The sequence below is a fragment of the Aotus nancymaae genome, unplaced genomic scaffold (assembly GCF_030222135.1).
Source record: "Aotus nancymaae isolate 86718 unplaced genomic scaffold, 86718_ANA_hifiasm-v0.15.2.pri h1tg000019l, whole genome shotgun sequence".
Classification (NCBI taxonomy): Eukaryota; Metazoa; Chordata; class Mammalia; order Primates; family Aotidae; genus Aotus; species Aotus nancymaae.
The window spans coordinates 25,612,659-25,639,264 of NW_026988431.1; the positions used below are offsets into that span (position 1 = coordinate 25,612,659).

The window sequence follows — 26,606 nt, forward strand, 5'->3', positions numbered from 1 at the left end:
GCCGCTGTCCCCTGCCCCAGGTGTTGGCTGAGCGGCCACTCTGTTCCAACCAGCGGCGCTGGCGACCTGTGGAGCTCCTCCATCTGTGAATCTCCTGGTCTGTGGGCAGTAAAAATCTGCTGCCCTGTGAGCCACTGCATCAGTCGAAGCAGTGGCTCTGATATTCGTGGTGCGCCCTTGCCCAGGAGTCTCCTGGCTTGATTTCCTGCTTCAGCTCCCCTTGCTGGCTCAGAGGGGACTCAGTCTTTCTCACTCTGTTCAACCAGCCACTGCCCCCCGCCCCAGGGTGTAGGCCAAGAGGCCACGCCAGTCAGACCAGCGGCGCTGGCGACCCGTGGGGCTCCTCCTCCTGTGAATCTCCTGGTCTGTGGGCAGTAAAAATACGTCTGGAAATGTGGCGTCCACTCACCCTCTGCGCCTTCTCTCGGAGCTGCAATCCCGACTTCCTCCTAATTGGCCATCTTGGATCCACACCCCGCTAAAGAGTTTTTAAAGGGTTTGAAGAGGATAGGATGTGACCTAAGGTTGTGCAGAGAGAAGAAAGGAAGAAGCACACAAAAAGAACAAATATTTGTTAAGAGCCTAGAGTGGCATGCACTGTGAAAGGCGTGGCATGTAATTCTTTCCCAGTTCTTTGCATGTCTGAATATTACTCATTCGTCAGGTTTCAGCTCAAAAATCGAATTGTTTATTTTCATAGATCATTCAACAAACAGCCGATCTTGGCTGGGCCCAAACAAAAGGCTTTGCTGATATTATCTGAGCTCATTCACAGATTTGGGATTTGGCTGGGTGTTGGTTGATCTAGGTTTGGCTCTGCTCCACATATCTTTCATCTTATTCCTGAGATCAGCAGGCTAGTCTGGGCATATTCTTCTCATGGTAATTGAAGAGGTACCAGAGAGAAAACCAATTGCATAAGCATTTCTCAAACCTTGGCTGCATCATCTGCTAACATTTCATCAGCTCAAGCAAGTCATATAGCTATGCTGACATCAAGAGAGTAGAAAAGCTTATCTTCTCATGGAAATAAGGAGTAAGGAGATAATATTTCTGAGTAAGAATCTAAATTACCATAGCACTCAGGCTTCTCTCCAAAGATTAAATAAAGTACTTCCTTATGTTGGCATCCAAGACACTCAAGGGAGATACTGTTGGCATTTTGGGTAGGACAATTCATAGTGTAGAATTGTCCTGTGCATTGTCAGAGGTTTAATATCCCTAGTTTCTGCCAGTAGCATCCCTGAATCATTATGGTAATCCAAAACATCCCCATACATTTCCAAAATGTCCCAGGGAGATAGGTACTGTTGGCTGAGAACCACTGAGCCTTATCTCTGCTAGGTCTTTGTACACATTCTATTCACAGGCCAAGCTGAACTACTCATCATTTGCTGTGTGTATACTATGCATTCTCATCTCTGTCTCCGCTCTTGAATACACCATAATATCAGCTTGTGACACCCACAGTCAAAACTTACCCTTCAGTTCTTAAGTTACCCTCTTCATGAAGCATCCTTTGAGTCCCACAACTAGAAGTGGCTGATTTTTCCTTCCTCTTAATTGTCACACCTCTGCCAGACCTATCAATATCTACAGCTTGGGGGTCCTTGGAATTTTATGGGCAGAAAAAAGACAAACATATATGCAACAAGAAGAGGAAAATCCAAGCAGAGGTAGTAAGGAATTAAGAAGCACTTTATGGAGATGCTACATTAAGCAGAACTAGATGGTACAAAAAAAGGGCACGCTACAGGATGTCGCCTCAAAGGAATTGTACTGGTCCCTTGGTAGTAGGCATTATTTTAATATATAGGAGAAGCAGGAGGGTACTGTGGGCAAGGAGAAGGGCCAGTTACCTGGTCTACATGGTAAGGGTGTGGAAATGGGAATGGTTGGGATGAGTGTGGAAGAAAATTTAAAAACTGAGGCAATGCGTGTCAGTGGAAGAGTACAGAAGTAGTGAGAGATGAAATTGGTTTAGGTAGGTTAGACCCTGACTACAGGATCCCAAAGACACTAGAAGTAATTGGTGGGCAGCTTTTAAGCAGAAAAAATGGCATGACCAAAGTAATCTTTAAGGAAACCTTCAGTGGGCAGGCTGGGTGGCAAATGGCACCTCAGACTCAGAAGGACTTTAAGACTGAGCTGTCATCCGGCCACATGGAGAAGATGTCTGGGCTCAGCCCAAGGGTGGCTCTAATAATGAGGAAAAGGAAGGAATGCTGAAGACAATTTGAAAGGAGAATAACAGCACTTGGTACAAGAAGGTGAGGGAAGGGAGATGTCAAAGATGTGTCGAGTTTCTAGAGATGGTGTTTTAGACTTGCTAAAATCAGGGACAACACCCTCTTCTAAAATCTAGGATTGAATTTTGATTCTTTATAAAAAAGGACCACAGGGGAAATATTGGGACATCAAGAGAGAAAAGAGGACGTTAAAAGGTTATTCTATTGCCCCTAAACCTTGTTTTACAGTATTCAGCTGTTTACACAGTGGTTTCAAGCTTTCTGCATGTGTGGTTTTGGCTCTCTGCCAGGGAGGTTTCCTGCTTTGTTATATCAAAGCAGATCTGGACCTCAACACTATGTGGACACAGTGGGTTTCCTGCAATAGGTACTGTCTCAAATAGACTTTATGTTTTATTCCTTCATTTGAGCAAGTGGAAGAGAAGGCGCTTTTGTAGCAAAATGAAGCAGCCAGCTAGCCTAATATTTGGATAAAGATTTTTCATAGAAATTTGCAACATTTCAGGCTACCACTGTTAAAATGACATGACATTGATCAGAGACAAGTTTAGAAATTAACAGCCACAATTAATTTTCATCTTTTCGGGAGATTTCAGGCCTGTAAAAGAGAATTTGACCCAGGGTCTCTTGAAATTAGAAAAATGAAGAAAAACTAGTCAAGACTCAGATGCTTCTGATGGACTTAGATAAATTGAAAAGCAATCTTGAAGCACTTTTTTTGTCGATATTCATATATTTAAATATTTTGAAAGTGATATGAATACTGTCTCACATGAGAATTTCTGAAGTAGGTATGAACCCTGTGATATTCTTTGACCATCATGCCAAATAAAGTCTTTGATGAAATTCTAAGATGTATAAATATAAGTTCATATGGTATATATTATTATAATTGTAATAATAAATATGTATGTAACATACAAAATACATCGTAATGCAGTTTTTATATATTAATCTTTATTATTTGTCTTTATTATTATGCTAAAGCCCTTCTTTCTGATTTTGTTTGTTTGCAGCATGTGCAACTGCTATCCCGGCTGACTTAGTATTCCTCATTGAGGAATTTAGCAGGGTTAGGCAACCCAATTTCCAACAAGTTGTCAATTTCCTAAAGACCATTGTCAGTTCTCTAAGCATTCGTCCTGATGCTGTGAGATTTGGCTTGGTCTTCTACAGCAAGGAACCACGACTTGAATTTTCACTGGATACATTTCAGAATCCAGCTGAAATCTTGGCGCATTTGGACAAATTAACCTACCGTGAAAGAAGAGGAAGGACGAAGACTGGTGCTGCATTAGATTTCCTGAGGAATGAGGTTTTCATTCAGGAGAAGGGTAGCCGATCCAGCCACGGTGTGCAGCAGATAGCTCTGGTCATCATGGAAAATGTCTCCCAAGACAGTGTATCTGGACCTGCTTCTCGCCTCCGAAGAGCAGGGGTCACCATCTATGCAGTGGGCACCCAGGATGTCTCAGAGAGTAAGGACCTGGAGAAGATGGCATCATATCCTCCTTGGAAGCATTCAGTCCCCCTGGAATCCTTTTTGCAGCTCTCCATAGTAGGAAGCAAGCTTACAAACCAGCTCTGCCCTGAGATTGTGGACAGCCAAGTTTCTGTTAGTGGGAAGAGCTATCCCATACAGGAAGGTAGGAGGGTCTTTTCCAAATTAGATATTTTTAAACAAAAAACCTTTCTTAAGTTTTTTAGTTGCTCCATGTACCCATATCCTCTATCCTCCAACGAAGAAAAGATTTTGAAGTCAATTCATTAAAAAACCAGAAACAGAAATGTATAAAAACTTTATCTTGATGCCAAACAATGCAGGAGACTATGAAGTAAAAAGGCAACATTTCCAGCACCTCCTATCTTATCCTTCATCCCTTTTAAAATATATACAAATTTTACTTTTTTTTTTTTAAAGACAAGATCTTGCTCTTTTGCCCAGACTGGAGTGCAGGGGCGCAATTATAGCTCACTGTAACCTTGAACTCAAGTGATCCTTACACCTCACCCTCCTAAGTAGCTTGGACTACCTCCTAAGTATCTTGGACTCACCCCCATACTCAGCTGATTTTAAAATATTTCACAGAGACAGGGTCTCATTATGTTGCCCAGGCTGGTCTCCAACTTCTTTCCTCAAGTGACCCATCCTCTTGCCTCATAAAGCTGTGAAATTATGGGTGTGAGCCACCATGCCTAGCCCCCTTCTGTTTTAACAGTTTGACGAAGGTATTTACAGTAGAAGCCCTAAGAAACCAAATTTGGCTTGATCAAATCTTAAGTCATTTAAGCAGGCAACTACTTTAAAGAGGATACAAACATACTTGAATTTTAAAAATTTTATTTATTTTTTCCTCATAAACTATTGTTTCTTACATACTTGAAATAAAAAAAAATACTTAATAAGTGAATGTTAATTTGCCAATCTTTTGGTATAGGGCCAAAGCTTATTTGAGTATGAGCCCTGCTGATTGGATTTCATGTATGTATGTATGTATTTATTTATTTTCCTCCTGTTTATTTTTTATTTTTTTATTGCATTTTAGGTTTTGGGGTAAATGTGAAAAACATGCAAGGTTGTTGCATAGGTGCATACGTGGCAGTGTGATTTGCTGCCTTCCTCCCCTTCACCTATATCTGGCATTTCTCCCGGATTTGATGTATTTTTTTAAATAAACCGTCCAATATTATGTTATATATAATTTCCAGTTTCAGTTTCCTTAAAGGGGAAAGACTTTTGAAACAATTCAAAACAGAAACAGAAATAGCTATTGATTTTTATAATCTTAAAAATGAAATCTTTTGTAATGCTATCTAGAACACTGGCAAATTTTTTTAAAACAGCTTTCTTTTATTGAGCCTTTTTAAAGCACTTAACCTGGTTTTCACAGATGCAATAAACCTCTTTTAGTCATGCTCATATCCTATTGATTTGCACATATTTGATTAATTATGTAATTATAACAACAAAACTGCCATAAACAAGCTAGGGACAAATCTGCCTTCATCTTGTTAAGCTTATTCTTTCAGTGGGTGAAGTGGAACTTCAGGTTCTCAATGTTTTATGGGAGCATCACTTGTGCTTTACGGAGGAAAGGGAGAACATTGGTTTACCTGGTGAGTTACTAAAGTGGAGTTTGGTCAGGAGAGTTCCTATTACACATGCAGTTTTTAAAAAAACACACACACCAGAAAAAACACAGTGGTTAAGTGTATGCACTTTGGCATATTAATGTTTAAATTTTAAATCCTAGATTTGCCACTTACTGGCTGTTAGGAAAATCTTTGTGTCTGTCTTATCTATTTTTGTCTACCCATGCTAGTATTTCTTAGATTCAAATTAGAATCATAGATTTAAATTAGAATCGTTGAAATGTATGTAATTGAGGTAAAAATTCAAGGCTGTGATTATGTCTTCAAGGGAAAATCACTGAGCTTTTTTTCTTGTTAAACAAATACTGAGTGATCTGGTAATTTCTTGATTACTCGTGCTGAGGTCTGGATTTGAAATATCTAAATAAATTCCTATCCTTCTCTTTGACCTATATTTTTAGTTCCTTTCTCTGTTCTGGGAATGAGAAACAAAACTGTTGAATATGAGTTTCATTTCCATTTGTGCTCCCTGCCTATATTCTGTAGATGAGAAGGAGGGAAGAGGAACCCCGCTAGTTCACAGTATGAAGAGCTGAGAGTTGGTTTCTCTTTGAGACTGCAGAGAAGCTAAAAAGAAACTTGCAATCAGAAAAAGTAGCCCAAAGTCTAGAAGGGTTGGGGAAGGGGGTAGCCTAGAGGTAAATAGAAGCTATGATGATTTTACCAGAATTTTGTCTTGGCTGATCACAATGATCATAATATCTATTATTTATTGGTCATTTGCCATGTGTCAGATACTCTGCCAAGCATTTTATGTATATAATTTATGTGAATGCTCGGCAGCCTCCATACTGTAAGAAATATTCCCTTTCTCTTTTCCCCCAATATCTCCTTCTGCTAAGACTGACAAGAATGTACAGTGCAGGCAATATTTAGACAATCCAAGGGCCCTGGACTATAGTGAAGCCTCCTTGGGCTCTCCTGTAATGAAGCCTCCTTGGGCTGGCTGCAGAGATGCCCTTTCCTGCACAGTGGTCCTTTTCTCTGATGCCAGGCAGCCATCTAAGTATCAGCGGTGGATGCTGGGTTCCAGCAAAGTTTGGGTTTTTGCCTTATTTTTCTGTAATCTGCTCTCTACTCTCCAGAATTTAGCAAATACTTACTGTGGGGTAAATGACTCCTTTCTCTACTCGCTCTAAGCTACACTCCTTTCCAATGCATGACCCTCTAGGGTAGCATTGCCAGATGAAATATGGGACACTCAATTACATTTGAATTTCGTTCATATAAACAAGTTTTTTTGTAATATAAGTATGGCCCATATGTTGCATGGACCCAGGCCCTCCCACATGAAGACCTGAGCCGGGGAGCCCAATTCCTACCTCAGACCACTTCTCTTTCAGCCAAGAAAATGAAAAGACTCTTCCTGGGGTCAAGGGGATCCAGAGATTAATAACTCAAGCCTGGCCTGCCCTTATTGTGCCCTTGTTGAGAGGGAGTGGAGAAAAGTTTTTTTTTTTTTTGAATCTGCTTGATGACAAAAATAAAACACCCGGTACTCTTAACCCTACATCTCTAATGCTGAACTCTGCTGTGTTTACATGATATTACTGTCTCTTTACAATAAGCTTATTGAGTAGGTGTCAACATCCTCATTTGATAGATCAGGAAACTGAGATGCATGGGGGCCAAGCACGCTAGCGACCGAGGAGACAGGATTAAATGTAGAGCCACTTGCCCTGGAGGCTGGCGTTAACATAAGATGACTCATTTAATTCAGACTCTTTTTAAAAAGAATTTCTTCTAAAAAGAAAAAAAAGCAGGATACATATGCAGAATGTGCAGGTTTGTTACATAGGCATATGTGTGTCATGGTGGTTTGCTGCACCTATTGACCCGTCCTCTAAGTTCCCTCCCCTCAGCCCCCCACCCCTCAACAGGCCCTGGTGTGTGTAGTCCCCCTCTCTGGGTCCATGTGTTCTCAATGTTCAACTCCCACTTATAAGTGAGAACATGTGGTGTTTGGTTTTCTGTTCTGGTGTTAGTTTGCTGAGGACGATGGCTTCCAGCTTCATCCATGTCCCTGCAAAGGACATAAACTCATCCTTTTTTATGGCTGTATAGTATTCCATGGTGTATATGTGTCACATTTTCTTTATCCATTCTATCACTGATGGGCATTTGGGTTGGTTCAATGTCATTGCTATTGGAAATAGTATTGCAATAAACATACATGTTCATGTGTCTTCATAGTAGAATGATTTATATTCCTTTGAGTAGATACCCAGTAATGGGATTGCTGGGTCAAATGATAGTTCTGGCTCTAAATCCTTGAGGAATCGCCATACTGTCTTCCACAATGGCTGAACTAATTTACATTTCCACCAACAGTGTAAAAGCATTCCTGTTTCTTTATATCCTCAGCAGCATCTGTTGTCCTAATTCAGGCTCATTTAATAGAGAATGTTTTAAATTAACTTAAGTCAAATTATTAAATTAAATTACATTTCAGGATGTACACACTTTCGCCCATGTACTTAAAAAATACAACTTGGATGGGAGGCAGGAATAACAGAATCTGAGACAATTCATAGCTTCAAATGTGCTCTGATATTACTCATTTCCTTAACTTCCCTATTTGAGAAATATCAAGTTATATTTACTTTATGTCTTAAGACGGGTTCATCAGAAGCAGACTCTGAGACAATGATTTGGATGCAAATTATTTATCTGGGTGGTGATCCCAGGGGATACTGATAGGAGAGTGGAGATTTAAGCACCAATTTAGGGTGAGGAGTAACCTACAGGTTATTGCTACAGGCAACTGGGGACTCGGAAACCATGCAGGACTTACCTCAGAGTGGTTCTATGCAAAGAACAAGGGAGCTGGGGTCTTTATCCACAAACCTCTGCCAATTATTGCTTGGTGGCTGCTTCCAGACTGACTCTCAGGCATTCTAGTCTTCCCAGTGTGCTGGCTGATCATGCTGTTGGCCAAAGAGTACCCGTAGGCAGAGTCACAGGTGCTGTCAAGGGAACAGAGAGTACTGAGGGAATATGGGTGGAGACTGGGATCGACGCTCTGGTTCTTCACCATCTCAGACTCTGTTATGATGGGTTCTTGCTTCTTTTTGTCACCTAGGTTGTGTGCACATCCAAAAGGCAGATATTTACTTCCTTATTGATGGGTCTGGCAGCATCTATCCAGAAGCTTTTCTTGACATGAAAGCGTTCATGAATGAAGTGATAAAGATGTTCCAGATTGGGCCCGACAGAGTACAGTTTGGAGTCATTCAGTACTCAGATGAAATTAAAAGTAAATTTGTCCTCAGCCAGTATCCCACTGTGGCAGAGCTGAAGGTAGCCATTGACAACATCCAGCAGGGGGGAGGTGGTACCACGACTGGTGAGGCCTTGAACAACATGACTCAAGTGTTTGCAGACACTGCCCGAATCAATGTCGCTCGATATCTTATAGTCATCACTGATGGTAAATCTTCAGACCCGGTGGCTGACGCTGCAGAAAGGTTGAGGGCAAGTGGAGTTATCATTTATGCCATTGGAGTAAGAGAAGCTAACATTGATGAGCTCAAGGAAATAGCTAAAGACAAGATTTTTTTTGTGTATGAGTTCGATTTACTGAAGGACATACAAAAAGAAGTGGTACGGGACATCTGCTCCTCAGAGGGTAAGGCTTTCTTCTTTGATCTCATCTCCCGCCTCTCTGAGGATATGTACCTGATCTATTTAAATAAGCTTCATTCTTTTATCCCTTTTTCCCCACAACACAGGGTCTCGCTGTGTTGTCCAGGCTGGTCTTGAACTCCTGGGCTCAAGCGATCCTCCTGCCTCGGCCTCCCAATAGTGCTAGGATTACAAGTGTGAGCCACCACGCCCAGCCAGCTTCATTCTTTAATCATGGATTCACTGGTTGGCAACTTAGTATTGAACATTCAAAATGACCATAACCTAGAGTGAAGCGAGATGGTCAAGTTTTATATATTTATCATACAGCTGTGTCTTATTTTGAGACTACTCTGAATTGCAGAGCAACTCTACTGGGTTGCAGAATATTTGCTTCATTGGATTCCTCTTCCACTCCTTTCTAAAATGTTTTCATGTTGTATATATGCCATTCCAGACTGTCCCTTTGAGCTTGTAATTAATTGGTTTCAGATTCTTTTTTTTTTCAGATTCCTAATGAATGTTCTATTCTGCTTCCTTTTTCCCCAGCCTGTAAGAATAGTAAAGCTGACATTGTCTTCCTGATAGATGGTTCAGAATCTATCTCCCCAGAAGACTTTGAAAGGATGAAAAGATTTGTGGAGATCATGGTGAACCAATCTAATATTGGTACTGATGGCATTCAAATTGGCCTTTTGCAGTTCAGCTCAACCCCACAGGAAGAATTCAGGCTCAACCGATACTCCTCAAAGGTGGACATTTACAACGCCATCTTTGATGTTCAGCAGATGCGTGATGGCACCCGCACTGGGAAAGCTCTGAATTTCACTCTGCCTTTTTTTGACAGTTCAAAAGGAGGGAGACCCAGTGTTCAACAATATCTGATTGTGATCACCGATGGGGTTGCCCAGGATAATGTAATCATACCAGCCAAAGCCCTCAGGGACAAAAACATAATTATTTTTGCCATTGGGGTGGGAGAAGCCAAAAAATCGCAGCTTTTGGAGATCACTAATGATGAGGACAAAGTGTACTATGATGTAGATTTTGAGGTCCTGCAGAACCTGGAGAAGGAAATTCTTTCTAAGGTCTGTGATCCACAAGGTGAGTGACAGATAATTGTTATTTGATCCACAAGCTCATCGTAGGTGTTAGGGATCCCACTGGCTCTCTTAATAAAGTAAAACTCTGATCCTTCTAACTAGGCAAGGAGGGGAGCAGTAGATCACCCTGTAGGGCCTGAACTCCTGACGCTGTTGTTTACCTTCCCCTGGTGATTCTTTTAATCATTCCCATGGTTGTCACCACTGTGGCTTCTGAAGGCGCGAACCTTCTTGGAACTCTGTCTCTAGGAAGTCCTCACACTCCTCCTTTTATTCCTTGTAGCATAGACAAAACCAGATTGGAATGTGTAAACACAACTTGCTGAAGGTTTGGCCATGTCAAGAGGGAAACAGAAGCAGAGAGAATAATGTCAGTTAGACAGCTTCTCTTATGAAACAGAATATAGTGTTTTCTCTATGAGACTCTGTACAGGGATATGTCTACTTTGTTGCCAATCTTCCATACGGCCAATGTCATCCTTAATCCCATTCTGTCTTCTCAAGTCTTTATCCAAAGCAGCAAGGCCCAAAGGCAGGGGTTGTTCCTTTTGACGGTCTGGGTCCACTTTTCTTCCTTAAGACTTGCTTTTCAGCAGGTGATTGAAGACCTCCCAAACTTAAACACATTTGAATCATCTAGGGATCTTGTTAGAATGCAGATTCTGAATTCAGCAGATCAGCATTCTGCATTTCTAACAAGCTCCCAGGTGATGCAGATTTTGCAGGTCCTCATGATACTTTGAGTTGTAGGATAGTATAGTCTACTACAATGAAGCATCATACAGCACAGTATAGTGAAATAATAATATGTATGGTATGGTATATTACAGGATAGCACGGAATGTGATAGAATGGTACAATGAATTATAATAAAGCATAGTATAGAATCATATCAAAGAACATATAATAGAACCCATAAGGCTCAAAATTCCTTCAAGTGATCATGTACATATAGGAGATGATTTTGTTATTATGTTCCTAAATAGATGTGCATTTAATTGGATCTAGAAGGTTTTTTTTTTTTGGAGTTTTAGACTGGAAAGAAGAGGCTACTCATCTCTATGCACTTACTTAACTGTGTGCCTCTTGATGAGGTCCCGCCACCTTCAGCCTTCTGCTGGGAGGCAGAATATGGGCTTTTGACATTTACAGAGCACTTTCTCACCCTTTATTTTACTTGATTTCTCACAACAAGTCTGAGATAAAAAGCAGTATTTTAAGAAAAATCCTCTTACCAGGTAGGATGTTTTTACCTATGAGTAATAGAAGACTCAAGTAAGAAGGACGTGTTTTATTCCATCTAACTGGCACTCTAAAGGCAGGCAGGCTCCAGGCGGGGCACAATCAACATTCCTACTTGTTTTTTCCCATTATGTATGTAGCACTATTTTTTCCTTTTTTTTTTTTTTTATACTCAAGGTTGAATGCAAAGCACTATTTCTAATGTGTTAGATGGCATACATTCATCTAGTGTTCACATCAAACCCATGTGAAGCAGATGCTATCATTATGATACTCAATTTCCAGATGAAAAATAAAAAACAAGCAGGGAGAGGTTAAGAAACATAGATGGGAAGTAATAGAGGCAGGGTTTGAATTCCCCTGCAGTTTGGTGCCAGAAGTCCAACCGCTAAGCATTATGTATGCCTATGAAGCCTCTCTCTGAGAAGCCAGGGCCTTACTTGGACCAAGATTTTTGTTTGTTTGTTGATTTTGTTTTGTTTTTAAATTTTAAGACAGGATCTCACTCTGTCACCCAGGCTGGAGTGCAGTGGCATGTTCAAGGCTCACTGCAGTCTTAACCTCCCATGCTCAAGCCATCCTCTCACCTCTAGCTGGGACCACAAGCGAGTGGACACCAGCTAGTTTTTAAATTTTACGTAGAGACAGAGTCTTCTAGTGTTATAAAGGCTGGTCTTGAACTCCTAGACTCAAACAATCCTTCCTCCTTGTCCTCCCAAAGTGTTGAGATTGCAGGTTAGAGCTACTGTGACTGGCCCAGGCCAGGTCTTATTTTGGAAACAGAGGCTTAATTTTGGAGGACTAGGATGAGAACCCTGCATCCCATCAAACATTTGAAGCCCAATTTTCTAGGACATTAAATTAATATCTTTGCTTATATTGACTAAAGAATATAACTACTTTGCAGCAATCTAGCCAGATTTGAAAATCATTTGAAAAGAATATACATGTACAGTTATTTTTGAAAGAAGCGTGAATTATGGTATGTCCTACATTAAGTAGTTCAGATTTTTTAGGCATCAAAGTCCTATTTTTTGTTTATATGTGGGTGGGTATTACACTGGGGGAGAAGAAGAGATATAGGATTCCAGCTTCTCTTTTCAGTTTATTTTGCCTCATATAGTAAGTTAGGATTTATGTTTATCTATCTTCAACTTTGTCTAACTTTTTTGACGAAATTAGCTAGACACTTTAATAAGGGCTAGACTCTAATTAATTACAGAACTCGAGAATCATAAAGCTGAAAAAGACCTTAGAGATTACCTGGCAAGATTTATTCCTCTCCATTAACAGGGAAATAAATTGCTTGTTGCACTTGTCAATTATAGAAGAGAGCCAGATGGAAATGTTCCTGGTGAAAATGTGAATCAGAAATGTTGGAATAATATGCCATACTACGAAAAGGAAATTCCTTTTTTTCTAAGATTAGGTCCAATATAGAAATGGGATTTACATCTGTGAAAGCTCATTTTTATAACTTTGAATTACACATTAAAAAAAACCAAACCAAACCAAGGTATTTTACGTGAAAGGAGGAGAGGAAGGCATTTTCTGTCTTGGCAATTCCAGGAATATATCTTAGCAGCTAGCATGGAGTATGATATTTAGGGGATTGAACGCTTATGGCTCAGCTCTGATCTCAGGTTTTTGGGAAACTTTAAGCTACTGTTCTTGACCTTTTTCACTAGTGAACAATCTACTACATATTTATTTTCCCTCAAATTGTTCCTCTCTGTCTGCAGTTTTGTTTTGCAGATTCCGATACAGGTATACAGATTCTGTTGGAGACACAGATCCTTACATCATCACATACTCTAGTGTGTGATGGTCTAAGGAGAAAACGTCTGCATGTCCTGGACTGCCTTGGACAGTCCTAAGTTATGCTTGTTGTGCAGAAGTAATTAATAGGTGCTCTTTTATGGTTGTTATATTTTAATTCATTCAACCAGATTCTAACCCAGATGTGTCTCTGACCATCAACTTTTGGTCCTCAGTGTAATTTTGTACGTGATCTTATTATTCACTGGTAAGTGTATGGGTATAGCCTGAAATATTAATGGGCCTTTAAATTCTAGAGAAAACCTTCCCAAGAGGGCTTAAATATTTTTAGGCAGAAAAAAACAGAAAATCGGGAGTGACTTTTTTTCCTGACATTTTCTAATATGCTCCCACGCTGCTGAAACAAGGTATAGGCATGGGTGGTGAAGAGGAAAAACACTTTCAGGAAAGAAGGAAATAGTTCCGGTTATTGCTGAAAGAGACTCAAGGCTCATTTTTATTCCCTTCTTCATTGATTTGTCAAACATTTAATGAACATCTGTATTAGGCAATTGGAAAATTAGATGGCATAGTCCCTACTCTCGAGGAATCCTTGCTTAGTAGTGAAGAAGGTCAAGTAAAGTAACAATGGACATGCAAGGACATTTAATAACTTAATGTGAGGAAGTGGGGACAAAAACCAGAGTGGGGTGGGGTGAGGTGGGCCCTTGACTACTACTTGAAGGACCAGACTCGGGTGGGAAGATGGGAAAATACAGTTTAAGTGAATGGAATAGGATCTACAGAGGCATAAAGGTATGGAACAGTATGTATTGTATCAGTTAGCTTTTTCTGTGTAACAAACAGTCCCCAAACTTAAACTACCATTATTCAGCTTATACTTCCATGGGTTGGCTGGGGGTTTGTCTTTTAGGACTAGCTTGGCTATATCTTCTGGGCTTAGATATGCCCCTGTAGATGACTAATTTTATTTTATTCACCTTCAAAGGATGCGACCTGGATTTGTCTGTAGGAATTGATATCTCAACGCCTTCAAAGCAAGTTCAGCAGAAGCTTCAAAGTTTACTGCCAGAGCTGACGCAACAGTTGGCCTTGCTTTCTAACATCAGCTGTGGCATTTCCGATCAGATCAACCCAAGATTCCGCTACTTGGTTCCTGGCCCAAATGGCCAGCTTATCTTTGACTCTGGCTTTGAAAAATACAGTTATGAGATCATCCAGAAGTTCTTGGTTCATCAGGCTGCCAAGAATAGCTATATGGATGTGAACTTTTTGCAGTCCTTGGGAGATAAAGCTATTCATCTCTCTTCTGCTAAAGTGAAGGTAATAAATGCTGAGAACTCTTGCTATGGAGCCATCAGGTAGGGTAGAATGGGTAAGGCTTTGTGACTGAGGCCAACTAAATTGTTCTTCACTGGAGATCTTGCATAGAGGAAAACCATACTGCTACCTAATCAGAACCAGCAAGAGATGTGTTTTCATTCAACAACAAGTATTTTTTAAGCAATAGAGGTTCTATGCTGAATAATGCTAGTAGGAATATAAGAATAAAGTCCCTGCTCTCAAGCTGCCCACAGTTTAGTGATTCATATTCTTCCATAACATAAATTCATTTCAAAGACAACTTGGATGGTGTTTTAAGACTCCTTAGCTTTTTGTGGTCACTCATTACCATTTAAAGTAGGATTGCTATTTTCCAGTCAGCATCTTGAACTGTCTTTAGTGACAGCTATTTAGTATAGCTCACCCCCAAGCCTCTTCCTCCATTCTGCTGTCTCTGAACTATATACTCACAAAAGTCCACAGAGATGGAAAGATTTTATGTGATGTTTATTAAAAAATGACATCCCCAAACGTCATAACTTACATTTAGCTTTTCCTTTAGTCATGCATCCAATGGATGTATTTTTTGGCTAGTATTGTCCATGTTTTTTTATTCATATTTTAAATTAAAAATTTATGAGCAAATAAACACATTTCAATTGTAGAAGATGCATTACAAAGTATAACAGAAAATAGCAATAACCATCCCCACATCCCCTCCCCTCCACCCCTGCCCACACTGCACGCACCACACATGCACACACAGCACTCTGTTAATATTTTGGTATTTTTTTGTTGATAAGGATAAATATTGTAAGCATTTTTGGAAGGTATTTTTAAATACGTTCAGATGATTCAAATCCTCTTTTTTTTTTTCCAGGGAGATGGGGAGGTTGAAATAAAGATGAATGTGTAATAAAAGAATAAGTAAAAAGAAACAGGGTGAAAGTCTGAGTATAACCAGAAAAACTCATTCTTACATTTTAAAGAAATATACAATTCATAATATCCATTTTATGCATGCCTTCTCCCCTTCCCCTCTGTTTCCTCGCTTCTTCCTCCCTCCTTCCCTTTCTTCCTTCCCTTCCCTCCTCTTTCCCTTCTTCCCCCCTCTCCCTTTTCCTCTGGCTCTCTCTCGTTACCTTCCTTTTCTCCTGTTTCCCCACTCTCCCTCCTTCCTACCTCTCTTTTCTCCGTCCCTCCCTCTCTGGCTCGGCCACCACACTTTGTCATAAAAAACAGGTCCTTTTAGTATTTACGGATGGACTGGATGATGATTTAAAGAGACTGAAGAAAACATCGGAGTTTCTCCATAGCAGAGGTAAGTGCATGGGGTTGCCCAGTGTGGGCCTCCCTCCTCTCCCTGGAGCTGAGGCACTCAGCTGTCCAGATGGCAATGGACTCTGTGAAGCTTCCTACATGCTCACCTAGTGCGTGGAGCTCAGTGCGCATGAGGCTGACACCTGGTCTCCTTCTTTGTATGAGCCAGAGGATGTTTTGGGTCTGAGACTCCCTGCCTTCTTCAATAATGTCCCTGACACTGACCAGGGGTCTTCTGACTCAGACAGGACTAGCTTTTGAGGGTGGAAGCTTGAAGGTACACCTCCTACTTCAATGGTGGGAGGAACTGTTTTTTCTTTTAGGCCAGTCTGGGGTCCATATGTCATTTTCCCCTAAACTCTGAAGTCAGTCTAAAGCTGGGCCCTGCTCTTTGCACTGTAATTCTCCCCTCTTCACTCTTCATTCTTCCTCCTCCATCTCCAAGCGCTCCTGCTGCTAGTCCATATGGCATCTTTGTGCAATTAGAGAAAGACATCCAATACGCTGGATGGATGCAAGGCTGTTCCTGGGCTCCCGGGTGGTGAGGGTATGCTGGCTACATTTGGGCATGCATTTGCTCTCTCAGATGGGTATTCTTGTGCAGCACAACTTGTTCAACTGTACATGATGGCTCTCACCATTCCCACTTTGTACCATGTAAAGACTCTAAAGCAATCTAAGGATGAACAACCAGCAACTTGACTTGCTGAAGTTCCTTTCACCCTTTTTCCTCTTCAGCTGAGCATATTCAACATCTTCTGGGGATGATGTTTTCCATTGTTTAATCATGTGCTAGAATATTTTTTATGACACCTTGCTCCCATCTTAATTCACTGCATAGATTGTCACTGGAAGTTTAAATTGTTGCCTGGTTTCTGGAAGGGATTTTGGGGTATGTAACAAGAGACTAAACTTTGCTTACAAGCTATGCTAAATCAGCAATTCCATTTCAAATAATTTAGTTTTAAGGAATAATTAATAATATGTACACAACTTTTAACCACACAATTGTCAAGCAGCTTGTTTACCATAGCAAAAAGCTTATTTGTGTGTGTGTGCCAAGAATTTGCCGTTCAATTAACAGTAATATTTGTTTTGAAATTTGACAAACAAGGTGTTTTCCAGTTGAATTTCCAAAATACCTTTGTTCATTTGTCTTTTGGCTTTGTGGACAAATCGAGATGATCTCTTAATGCCTGCGTTGGTAAGATAGGCTAGATTATGCAGCGATAACAACCTCCAAGTCTCAATGACTTAAAGTAACAAGAAGAGATTCATCTTATGCCTCCTGCTCACCACTCAAGAGCTCAGTCTGAAGGAGATTCTGTCCCAACAGCTGTTTTTGTAATTGCTGTGGCAAGGGAAAGGAAATGGGGCAAATTGTGTACTACTCTTAAAATTTCTCCTGGGGATTAACACATGTCACCTCTGCTCACATTTAACTAGCTAGAGTGAGCCATACGGTCACTTGTAAGTTTCATAAGCTAGATATTTTACAGGTAGAGAATTGAGGCTCAATGAGTGTTTATATCCTGACTGAAGAAGTGCAGTCCTATCATGTGCCCTTAAGAAGGGAAACCAGAACATTTGTGAGCAGCCACAATGACTGCCACAATTCCTAAGTGTAAACCAAAGGTCGACTTCAGAGATAGGCTTAGAAGGATGTAACAATACAATGAGGGCTGAAAACCATCTGTGAAATGACAAAACTGGGGCTATAGGAGAGCTATGAGAGTCCTTTCTGATTCTGCTTAACTTTCAGCTGGTGGGATTGAAAGGTATCAGACCAATTCTTCCAGAAGGCATGCCACAAACTAGCTTTAACTGTACAAAATGCACTTTGAGGCATGACAAGTGAAGGCTATGGGAATGGTGGAATGATGCGTGAGTATGTGGGGCTAAGACAAAGATAGACCATTCAAAAGACATGAAAGTAATCTCCCACCTGTTGAAATTATGAAGGATTCTCTGGACTCCTAGTCATTGGCCTGGAAGGTGTCCATAAATTAGAAGAGCTCCAGGAGCTGGAATTTGGCAGAGGGTTTGCATATAAGCAACCTCTGAGCATCACACTGCAATCCCTCCCAAGCATCTTACTGAAGCAACTTGTAAGTACCTTTTAAAAACACCATCCTTTGCTAAGTTCTATTAATTATAATAATTTTAAAAACATTGAGAAAATTTTGTCTTCTTAATGTGTAATGTGATATAGACTAACACAGATGAGAAAAATTGCATGTGGTATGAATCTGTTTTCCAGGACACAATTGTGGAAAGAACGTGCTGTGATATATATGCAAAGTGTTTTGGAGAAGATGGGTACAGAGGTGATTATGGGGGTCCTGGGAGGAAGGTAAGAATTTGTCTGATGTGAATGGAGGAAGGAGAGAGAAGATATTTCAGTACCCACTACATACCAGGCTCTGTGTTACGTGTTTAACAGCATTTTCTAATTTTACCCCCTTAACAAACACTTTCAGGTAGATATTATTTTACACATGTGAAATTGAGGCTCAGAGAAGTGACATCACTTTCCCAAAATGGCATCATTATGAAGATGCATTTGGGATTTAAGCTCCTATGTCTCCCTGACTCCAAGTCCCCCATGATTTCCACCATATTATGCTGCCTTCTTATGCTCATTTGACAAATAATGTCCCGAATTCTGCTGCTGCATGGAAGTTTTCACTTATCTGCTGGATTTCCACTTGTCCAACATCTGCTTTCTTTACAGTAGTAAATGTCTCTTTCCCATCTAACAGTCCTTTCTACAGCATCAAACTCTGAGAAAAGATATGCATCTCTGTTAACTCTAGGTTAACCAATAGGAAAATTACCACTTAACACTTCTAAGGGAGAGTATCTCATTAGAAATGATCCTCAGATATTCAGGGCTGGCAAGTTTCCATTATCACAGGGATTGAAACTTTATGATGAGGGTATAATCACAAACCCACATGTAAGGTTGGGTCAAACCCATTGGCTTTGTGCCATCTTTTTACATGCTCTCTTTGAAAGATTTTCCATGAGGTTGTTGAAGTGAGCTCTTCAGGGCTTTGCAGACCAATCTTTTAAATTTAGGATAGTATAAAGTTTATAATTACTGTTTGAAAAATAAATTGTAATAGTGCCTTAGCATTAGATTTTTCCCTGTCATGTTGTTATTCATTATATCAGATTGGAGAATCAGAAAATCAGGTTTGGGGGGCTTTTTGACATGTTTCTTTGCAGCTTATTTCTGTACCGCTAAAGCCAAAGAAGGCAGTATTTTAAATTTTTGACTTCCGTGCTGTTTCTGTTTGCTAGAATTCAGTAGATAGTCATAATGACTTTTATATCTTTGTTGATCACAAACAAAATATGCCTTCCAAGTTTGATTGACCAGCTTTTAGACTAAATAAACACATCTGACTATAACATGGCAAGCCAAAACTTTTTGAGAGGAAATGGTTTGTATGTTTCGGCGTGTAAGAAGTAAAAAACAAAACAAAACAGGACAGTTGAGTCAGACAGAAATAAACAACCATTTCTCATGAGTAAGATGGGCAGGAAGACCTTTGCTTACTGATGTTTTGTAAAACAAGGTTGAAAGCCTCTTTGAGAGTAACAGTTTTCCTTAAGCTTTTAGCTAGAAACTAGCCTTGGTTTGGATTTTTACGATAGAATGACTTAGAAGGTATTTTGGAAAATAAGAATAGTTTAAATGCTGACTATTAAGACAAACCGGTATGCATGTTTTTACTGTCACATTGGCCAAGAATATCTGGTTCTATACATCTCTGCATATTGTGCCTGATAGTTAGTAAATTCTCCATAAAATGTCAACTCAGTGAGACAAGGATATCTATTAGTAACAATTTTTATTTCCCATAGATTTGAGAAATAAAGACTTTAGAGGTCAAATTATTTATTTTGACTTCTTGTCTTCTCAGGGAGAGGAGGGTTTTGTTGGGTTACCTGGTCATCCTGGTGAAGAAGGCAGATCTGTGAGTACTGAATATTATTTCTTTACTTCGAAGGAACATGGCAAAATGGATCAAATATTAGCAATATTTAATTGCACCTAAGTCATGAAAGTTTTTTCTCATCTATGCCATTTAAAGTGGGTCTAAAATATCTATATAAAATAGACATTTATTATAACAAATGTCAGGCTGATCTGCTTTTTTAAAGATATAGTTTCTAGAAGGTATTAATGATGCAGCACGGCTGTTTTATTTTTTAATCAGTGAATTTGAACTAACTGAAAATGTGGTCTGTGTCTACTGTGCATGGATGTCGAAGTTGTTGTTAATCATGAGCTAAATTGCAGATAATTTGTTGCTGTTAAGAAGCTATCTATGTTTGTAAATGGTTAACAAAATACTTGAAGAGAACCTAAGACTGTTCTTACTACAGGTCACTCAGATGCTTTCCTGTGTGGCTGAGAAGGTGGTGGAGTTATAGTTAAGTGGCCGATGGCTTGCACGTGACTGTGGACACACCCCTGGGGATATGCTGGGCAAACAGAAGTTGTCAATTAGTCATGTGACTGTCTGTGAAGAAAATGTATATTATAGAGAGAATTGTGAGCTAGCGGACTGGGATGTGGGACCATCTTTATTACACAATATAAATGCCAGAAGGATTTTTACATCCCATGGTTTTCAGTTAATTTTGAATTATGAAAAACCACTTTGCCACCGGTGCCTATTTTAAGGTTGATTCATATATATATCACTGGTTTTCAAACATTTTGACCTAAGGATACCATTACATTCTCTCCCCCACCCCAACTTTATTGGAATATAATAGACAAATAGAACTGTATAATTTAAGATGTACAATATAACAAGTTTGATATATACGTATACTTTGTGAAATGATACCAGAGTCGTCAGTTAACACGTCCATCACCTCATATAATTACCACTTTTTTTGTATGTGGCAAGAACATTTAACATCTATTCTTTTAGCAAATTTCAAGTATATCATATAGTAATGTTAACTATAATTACCATCTTGTACATTAGAACTCCCAAACTTACTTATAACTGAAAGATTATACCTTTTAACTAAAATCTTTCCATTACTCACACCCCTCAACCTTTACCCTCTTAAAGATTATTGGAAACCTTGAAGAGCTTTTGTTTATGTGGTTTCCATGTATTATTATTTAACATATTAGAAATTAGAACTAAGAATTTAAAGCATTATTTCTTATTTCAAAATAACAACAATAAACTCACTAAAGTTAACATTCATGACATATTTCTTTATGAAAATAACTGGATTTTCCCAAACAAAAAATATTAGTGAGAAAGTGGCGTTTAAAAAAATATATATTTTATTGCATTTTAGGTTTTGGGGTACATGTGAAGAACATGCAAGATTGTTGCATAGGTACATACATGGCAGTGTGATTTGCTGCCTTCCTCCCCATCATCTATATCTGGCATTTCTCCCCATGTTATCCCTCCCCAACTCCCCACCCCCCACCGTCCCTCCCCTAGTTCCCCCTCACAGACCCCAGTGTGTGATGCTCCCCTCCCTGTGTTCTCATTGTTCAACACCCGCCTATGAGTGAGAACATGTGGTGTTTGATTTTGTGTTCTTGTGTCAGTTTGCTGAGAATGATGGTTTCCAGGTTCATCCATGTCCCTACAAAGGACATGAACTCAACGTTTTTTATGGCTGCATAGTATTCCATATGTGCCACATTTTCCCTGTCCAGTCTATCATGTTTAGCATATTTAGCTTATTAGAAGGCAGCTGGATTTCCATATCTGTCTTTGTATTCAGTCTCTTGTGATGTCACTTGCCATGTGACCTCTTAATAACTTTACCACATACTTGGGAGAGAATAAGAGTGAAAAAAAAGACATTTTTAGTGTAATTGGAAAAATAATTTTAACTTTGTGATGCTCCCAAAAGGGTGTTGGAAGCACAAGGGGCCCTTTGACCACGCTTTCTTAACCGCTGGTATCTATGTTGTCATTGCTCCACTTAGAGTGGCACATTCTTTTATTGTTCTGAACATTTAGGCTCTTAGAAAATCAGCAGAAATCAGAAGAAAATGTAGCCGCTGAGACCCATGTAAGCTCATCCATTTCTTTGATTATGTTTACAAGAGAATTGCTCAACTTTTCTATTTATTTTTCCACAATAAGCAAAGTCTTAGGTGTTAGAAATACATTTAGGAATGTGATTGATGAATTTTTGCTATTTATTTATTTAGAAATAATGAAAATATTCCTTCCCACTTTTATTATGTTTTAAAATGTCCTTTAAGCGTTACTTTATTTTTTCTGCCGGGTCTGTGGTACAATGAGTCCAGTCAACATTAGGAGAATGATGTTAGGTCCATCCCACTCATTGGGACCATTGACTCTGATTTCAGACAAAGAGGATAAACCAAATTCTTGTCTGTCTAGAGTGAAAGATGGTTTTGTCCCCCTTCTCTACTGTGCCAGCATTATGAAACCAAGATATGTTATAAAGACCCTTTTAGTACAGGGCTAGAAATATAATGCAAGTGACATTTGTAATTTTAAATTTTATAGTAGCTGTCTTAAAGGAAAAAGAAACAGATGAAGTTAATTTTAATTATATAGTTTATTTATCTCAATATATCTAAAATATCATCATTTCATTAGTACTTAATATAAAAATTAATGAGACTTCTTACTTCTTCTGTGCACTGTCTTCTAAATGTTACTTTACACTGAAGGCACATCTCAGTTTGAACCAGACACATTTCAAATGCTCAACAGCCCCTGTATTTGACAGAACAGCTCTAGTAGATCTTAGTTTCTTTTTTCATGCACTTCTCACAAGAGAAGGTGACTTCACAGTGCGTTGTCCTCTGAATGTCTTTTAATGTTGTTGGCTTGAAAAGCTGGTCAGATTGGTCTACTCAACAACAGAGACATCTCTGTGCAGATGTAGACCAGTTTCAGAATGGGGCCTATAAATTTGTATTTTCAAACCGAAAGTGTACAAGGACAAATAACTAAATCATTGTTCCAGTTACTTACAGTTCCACTACCCCCGACAACTCTCACAATTTAGTGGTGTAAAATAATCATTTTATTATGTTCACAGACTCTGTGGGTGGGGATACTGAAAAAGAAGCAAAAGGCGGGTCTCTTTCCTCCACCCCGGGATCTCAGCTGTGTTGACTAGACCATCTGGGCTCTAGAAGCAGGAGCTGGAGGACCCACTGCCACTTCCATCACATGTCTGCTGCTCTGGTGTCTTAGCTGGGACTGATAGGAAGCACTCCAGCAGGGAGGGTTGGTCCTCAGAATGAGTGCTGCAAGAGACCAAGGCTAAAGCTGCAAGGCCTCTGACCCAGCCTCAGAAGTCAGGCAGTAACGTGGCTTTCTCATGTTGTTGGTTGCAAGCCAGTCATTAAGTCCAGACCAGATTCAAGAGGAGGGGATTAGACTCCTCTCCAGCATGGAGGAGGGGCGTGGTCACAGAGCATGTGGAATGGGAGACGCTGTCTGGCTTTGGAAAATGCAATCTGTCAGACTCACACATTCTATTTACTTTAAAAATATATCTATATGAGTGGGTGGTTTAAATAATAACTTATGCATTGGTTACACAGCAAAACCTTATTTGTAGAACAAAGTCAGACTATCTAAGGTCACAAAAAATATTTATGTAACTTTGTAGTAACAAAAACATTTAACATTTGTTGACAGTTTTATATATGCCAGACACAGGGCTAAACATTCTTTGTTTCCTCATTATATATCTATCTATACACACAAACATATATATGTATGTTATTATTATTATTTCCATTTGTCATAAAATAGCCAAGCATCTGAAAACCTTTTAGTGCTGTTAGTCTTTCCATTAAATCATGGATATTATGTACAGCTTTAAGCAACTACTGTGAGTAGACGAGAGACCAATTTTTAAACATTATAGAGCTTAATATTTGAATTAGAAATACAATAAACTATTTTTTTTTCTCCAAACCATTTAACATATGGGCTCATATATAAAATACAATTCTCATTTCCTCTTGTGAACATCCTAAAAATGTTTTTGGCCAATTAGAATGTATAAACTTTTAGGTATGTAGGTAAAATAGGTAAATGTCTATTTCGATATAAACAGAATATTTATATCTTTAATTTAGTTATATGTAAGCAGTTTAAAGTCTTTCATTAGGTGTAATTATATATTACGTTAGAAAAACTGCTTCTCTCTCCTATATTTTATCACATTATTTTATTAAAATTTTTTTCCCATGTAGTTTCTATATCAATTTCTTTATTGTTACTGGAGCTGCTTTTTGGAAAAATTTTACTTAGTTTTCTATAGCATATTAAAAGTCTTATTTGCATCGCATTCAATATTTGCAATTGTAAGATCTCACCCCGAAATATAATAAATAAATTTCTGTTAGATTTCTTCATCTCCTTTTTTTTTAACTAACCTGGAGGGTGACCTCCATAGCATTCCATAAATATCTCATATTGATGCTGATTATGTGTCAGTACTATGCTGTTCAAAGTAAAGTAATGGAGAGAGTACTCTGAAATACGAGAAATGGTGAAGGCTTTGTGGGGTCTGTAATTTAAGACTGCTCTTTTTTTTTCTTGAGGACTAATTTTGGGAAAACACATAATTATGCGTATACAGCAACTGAAATTTTAGAAACTGGGAATAGAAGTCACAAGAGTGGGTTTATTTATTTTTCTTCACAATATTCTTTTTAATTAATTGTGGTAAAATACATATAAGATTTACCATCTTAACAATTTAGTTAAGTGGTAGTAAGCACATTTACATTGTTGTGTAACCATCACCGTCGTCACTATCATTTAACAGTTCAGTAGTATTAAATACATTTACATTGTTGTGTAACTATCACCATCGTCCATCTCCAGAAATCTTTTCATTTTGTAAATGTAAAACTCTGTATACATCAGACAATCACTCCCTCTTCCTCCAGTCTCTGTTGCCACCATTCTGTTTTCTGTCTTTGTGAATTTGACTACTTTAGGTACCTCAGGTAAGTGGAATCATATCGTATTTGTAGTTTTCTGACTGGCTTACTTTACTTTGCAAATGTGTTCAAGAGTCATTCATGTTGTATCATGTGTCAGAATGTCCCTCCTTTTTTAGGCTGCATATGTTCAATTGTATTAACATACCTATATAAGATACACCACATTTTGTTTATCCATTCACCTGCTGATAGACGCTGGGGTTGCTTCTGCCTTTTGGCTGTTGTGAATAATGCTACTATAAACACGGGTGTACCAATATCTCTTCCAGACCTTGCTTTTAATTCTTTTGGGTATATACCCAGAAGTAGAATTCCTGGATAATATGATAATGCTATTTTTAATTTTCAGAGGAACTGCCATACTGTTTTCCACAGCAGCTCCACCATTTTACATTCCCACCAACAGTGCACAAAGGTTCCCATTTCTCCACATCCTCCATATCCTTGTCAACACTTGTTATTTTCTGTTGTTGTTGTTGTTTTTTAATAGTAGCCATGCTGAGTGGGTTTATTTTAGTTTTGTTAAAAAGTAAATTTTTCCTTGATGTCCCTGTTTTGTATATGTCAACTATTTTCTAATAAATACAATGACCAATCATAATTGATAGCACTATACAGTGCAATATAGTACAGTAGATACGTTAGGATTGCATTTTCCAGATGAAGCTTGACCACCACACATTGAAGCTAAAATACAGATACACTAGGAAGAAGGGAGGAAAACAGACATTTATTTAGCATCTACTGTGTGTGAAAGTAGAAACTCAGAGAGAGTAAGTGACTTGTTAAGGTTGGAGAGGGTTGGAGATGTGTCCAAAACTGTCTGTCTGATACCAGATGTCTGTCTGTGCTTTTCTCATTATCTGTTGCTATCTAAGTATAAAACACCTCATTTGTTCCATCCATATACTTTGTGAAGTATTTCCAATACAGCATCTCATACACTCAATATAACAATCCTACGAGATGACTAGAGTCAGTGTTATCTAGATCACATTTACAAATGGTGAAAATTGTGATTCATAGCGTCATGTGCTTTTGTCTAAGCTCACAAAGCAAGCTGGAAGCAGAACTAGGACTCAAATACACACCCTTTCAGTCTAGATCCATAGCCTTCTCATCTTATCGTGTGCCTTTTTACTGTCCTGAACAGATTATGCAGTTATCAACCTAATTAAGTCAAAGTTAGATATTACAAATGTAGACTGTCTTTTGATTAAAGTTCATGTGATGTGCAGTACTTTCTAATTAATATTTAATCAACTTGGCAAAAGGCATATCTACCATTCCCTTCCTTGTCTAATACCTAGATGAAAGTTTATATTCATTAATCTGATTCAGTAAGTCATTCTCCAAATCCTGGTTGAATGTCTATTGTATTAGATCAGATGCTGTGTTTAGGGCTACAAATGCAGCGATAAAGAAATGAGACATTGTCTTTGTCTCCATGAAGCTCACAATGTAGCAGGAGATTCTGATGTGTATAACCACATTTCACTATAATATATGCTAATTTGCATCCTCCAAATACTACAAGGAAACTGAAGGGACAATTGGGTGGAGTCAACAGAAAAAAGCTTCTCAGGAGAGGAGGTGACAAAGGACCTATACCTTAGGAGTGGGTAGGAATTCACCCAGAAGAGAAAGGATCAAATAATGATTTATTCCTTGAGGGACCACAATGAAACCTCCATCCAATGTCAGCTGACTGAAGAAAATGTTCAGACAGACCTTTTGTTTTATTTAATTCTGAAGTTTTGCCCACATGGCTTAACTGAATTGATTGAAAAATACAGATGG

General features: G+C 38.9%; 1 protein-coding gene across 9 annotated transcripts in view; it reads left to right on the forward strand.

Moving 5' to 3' along the window:
• Positions 1-26,606, forward strand: part of LOC105727104 (collagen alpha-4(VI) chain-like) — a 165,817-nt gene that overhangs the window by 82,209 nt on the left and 57,002 nt on the right. For all 9 annotated transcript variants that reach the window (XM_064378676.1, XM_021674357.2, XM_064378677.1 and 6 more), the window contains 8 exons: positions 3,266-3,895; positions 8,485-9,030; positions 9,576-10,130; positions 14,139-14,473; positions 15,716-15,794; positions 17,756-17,901; positions 18,054-18,146; positions 19,726-19,779. In XM_064378676.1, the coding sequence (XP_064234746.1) occupies positions 3,266-3,895; positions 8,485-9,030; positions 9,576-10,130; positions 14,139-14,473; positions 15,716-15,794; positions 17,756-17,901; positions 18,054-18,146; positions 19,726-19,779 (2,438 nt within the window). The remainder of the gene's footprint in view (positions 1-3,265; positions 3,896-8,484; positions 9,031-9,575; positions 10,131-14,138; positions 14,474-15,715; positions 15,795-17,755; positions 17,902-18,053; positions 18,147-19,725; positions 19,780-26,606) is intronic.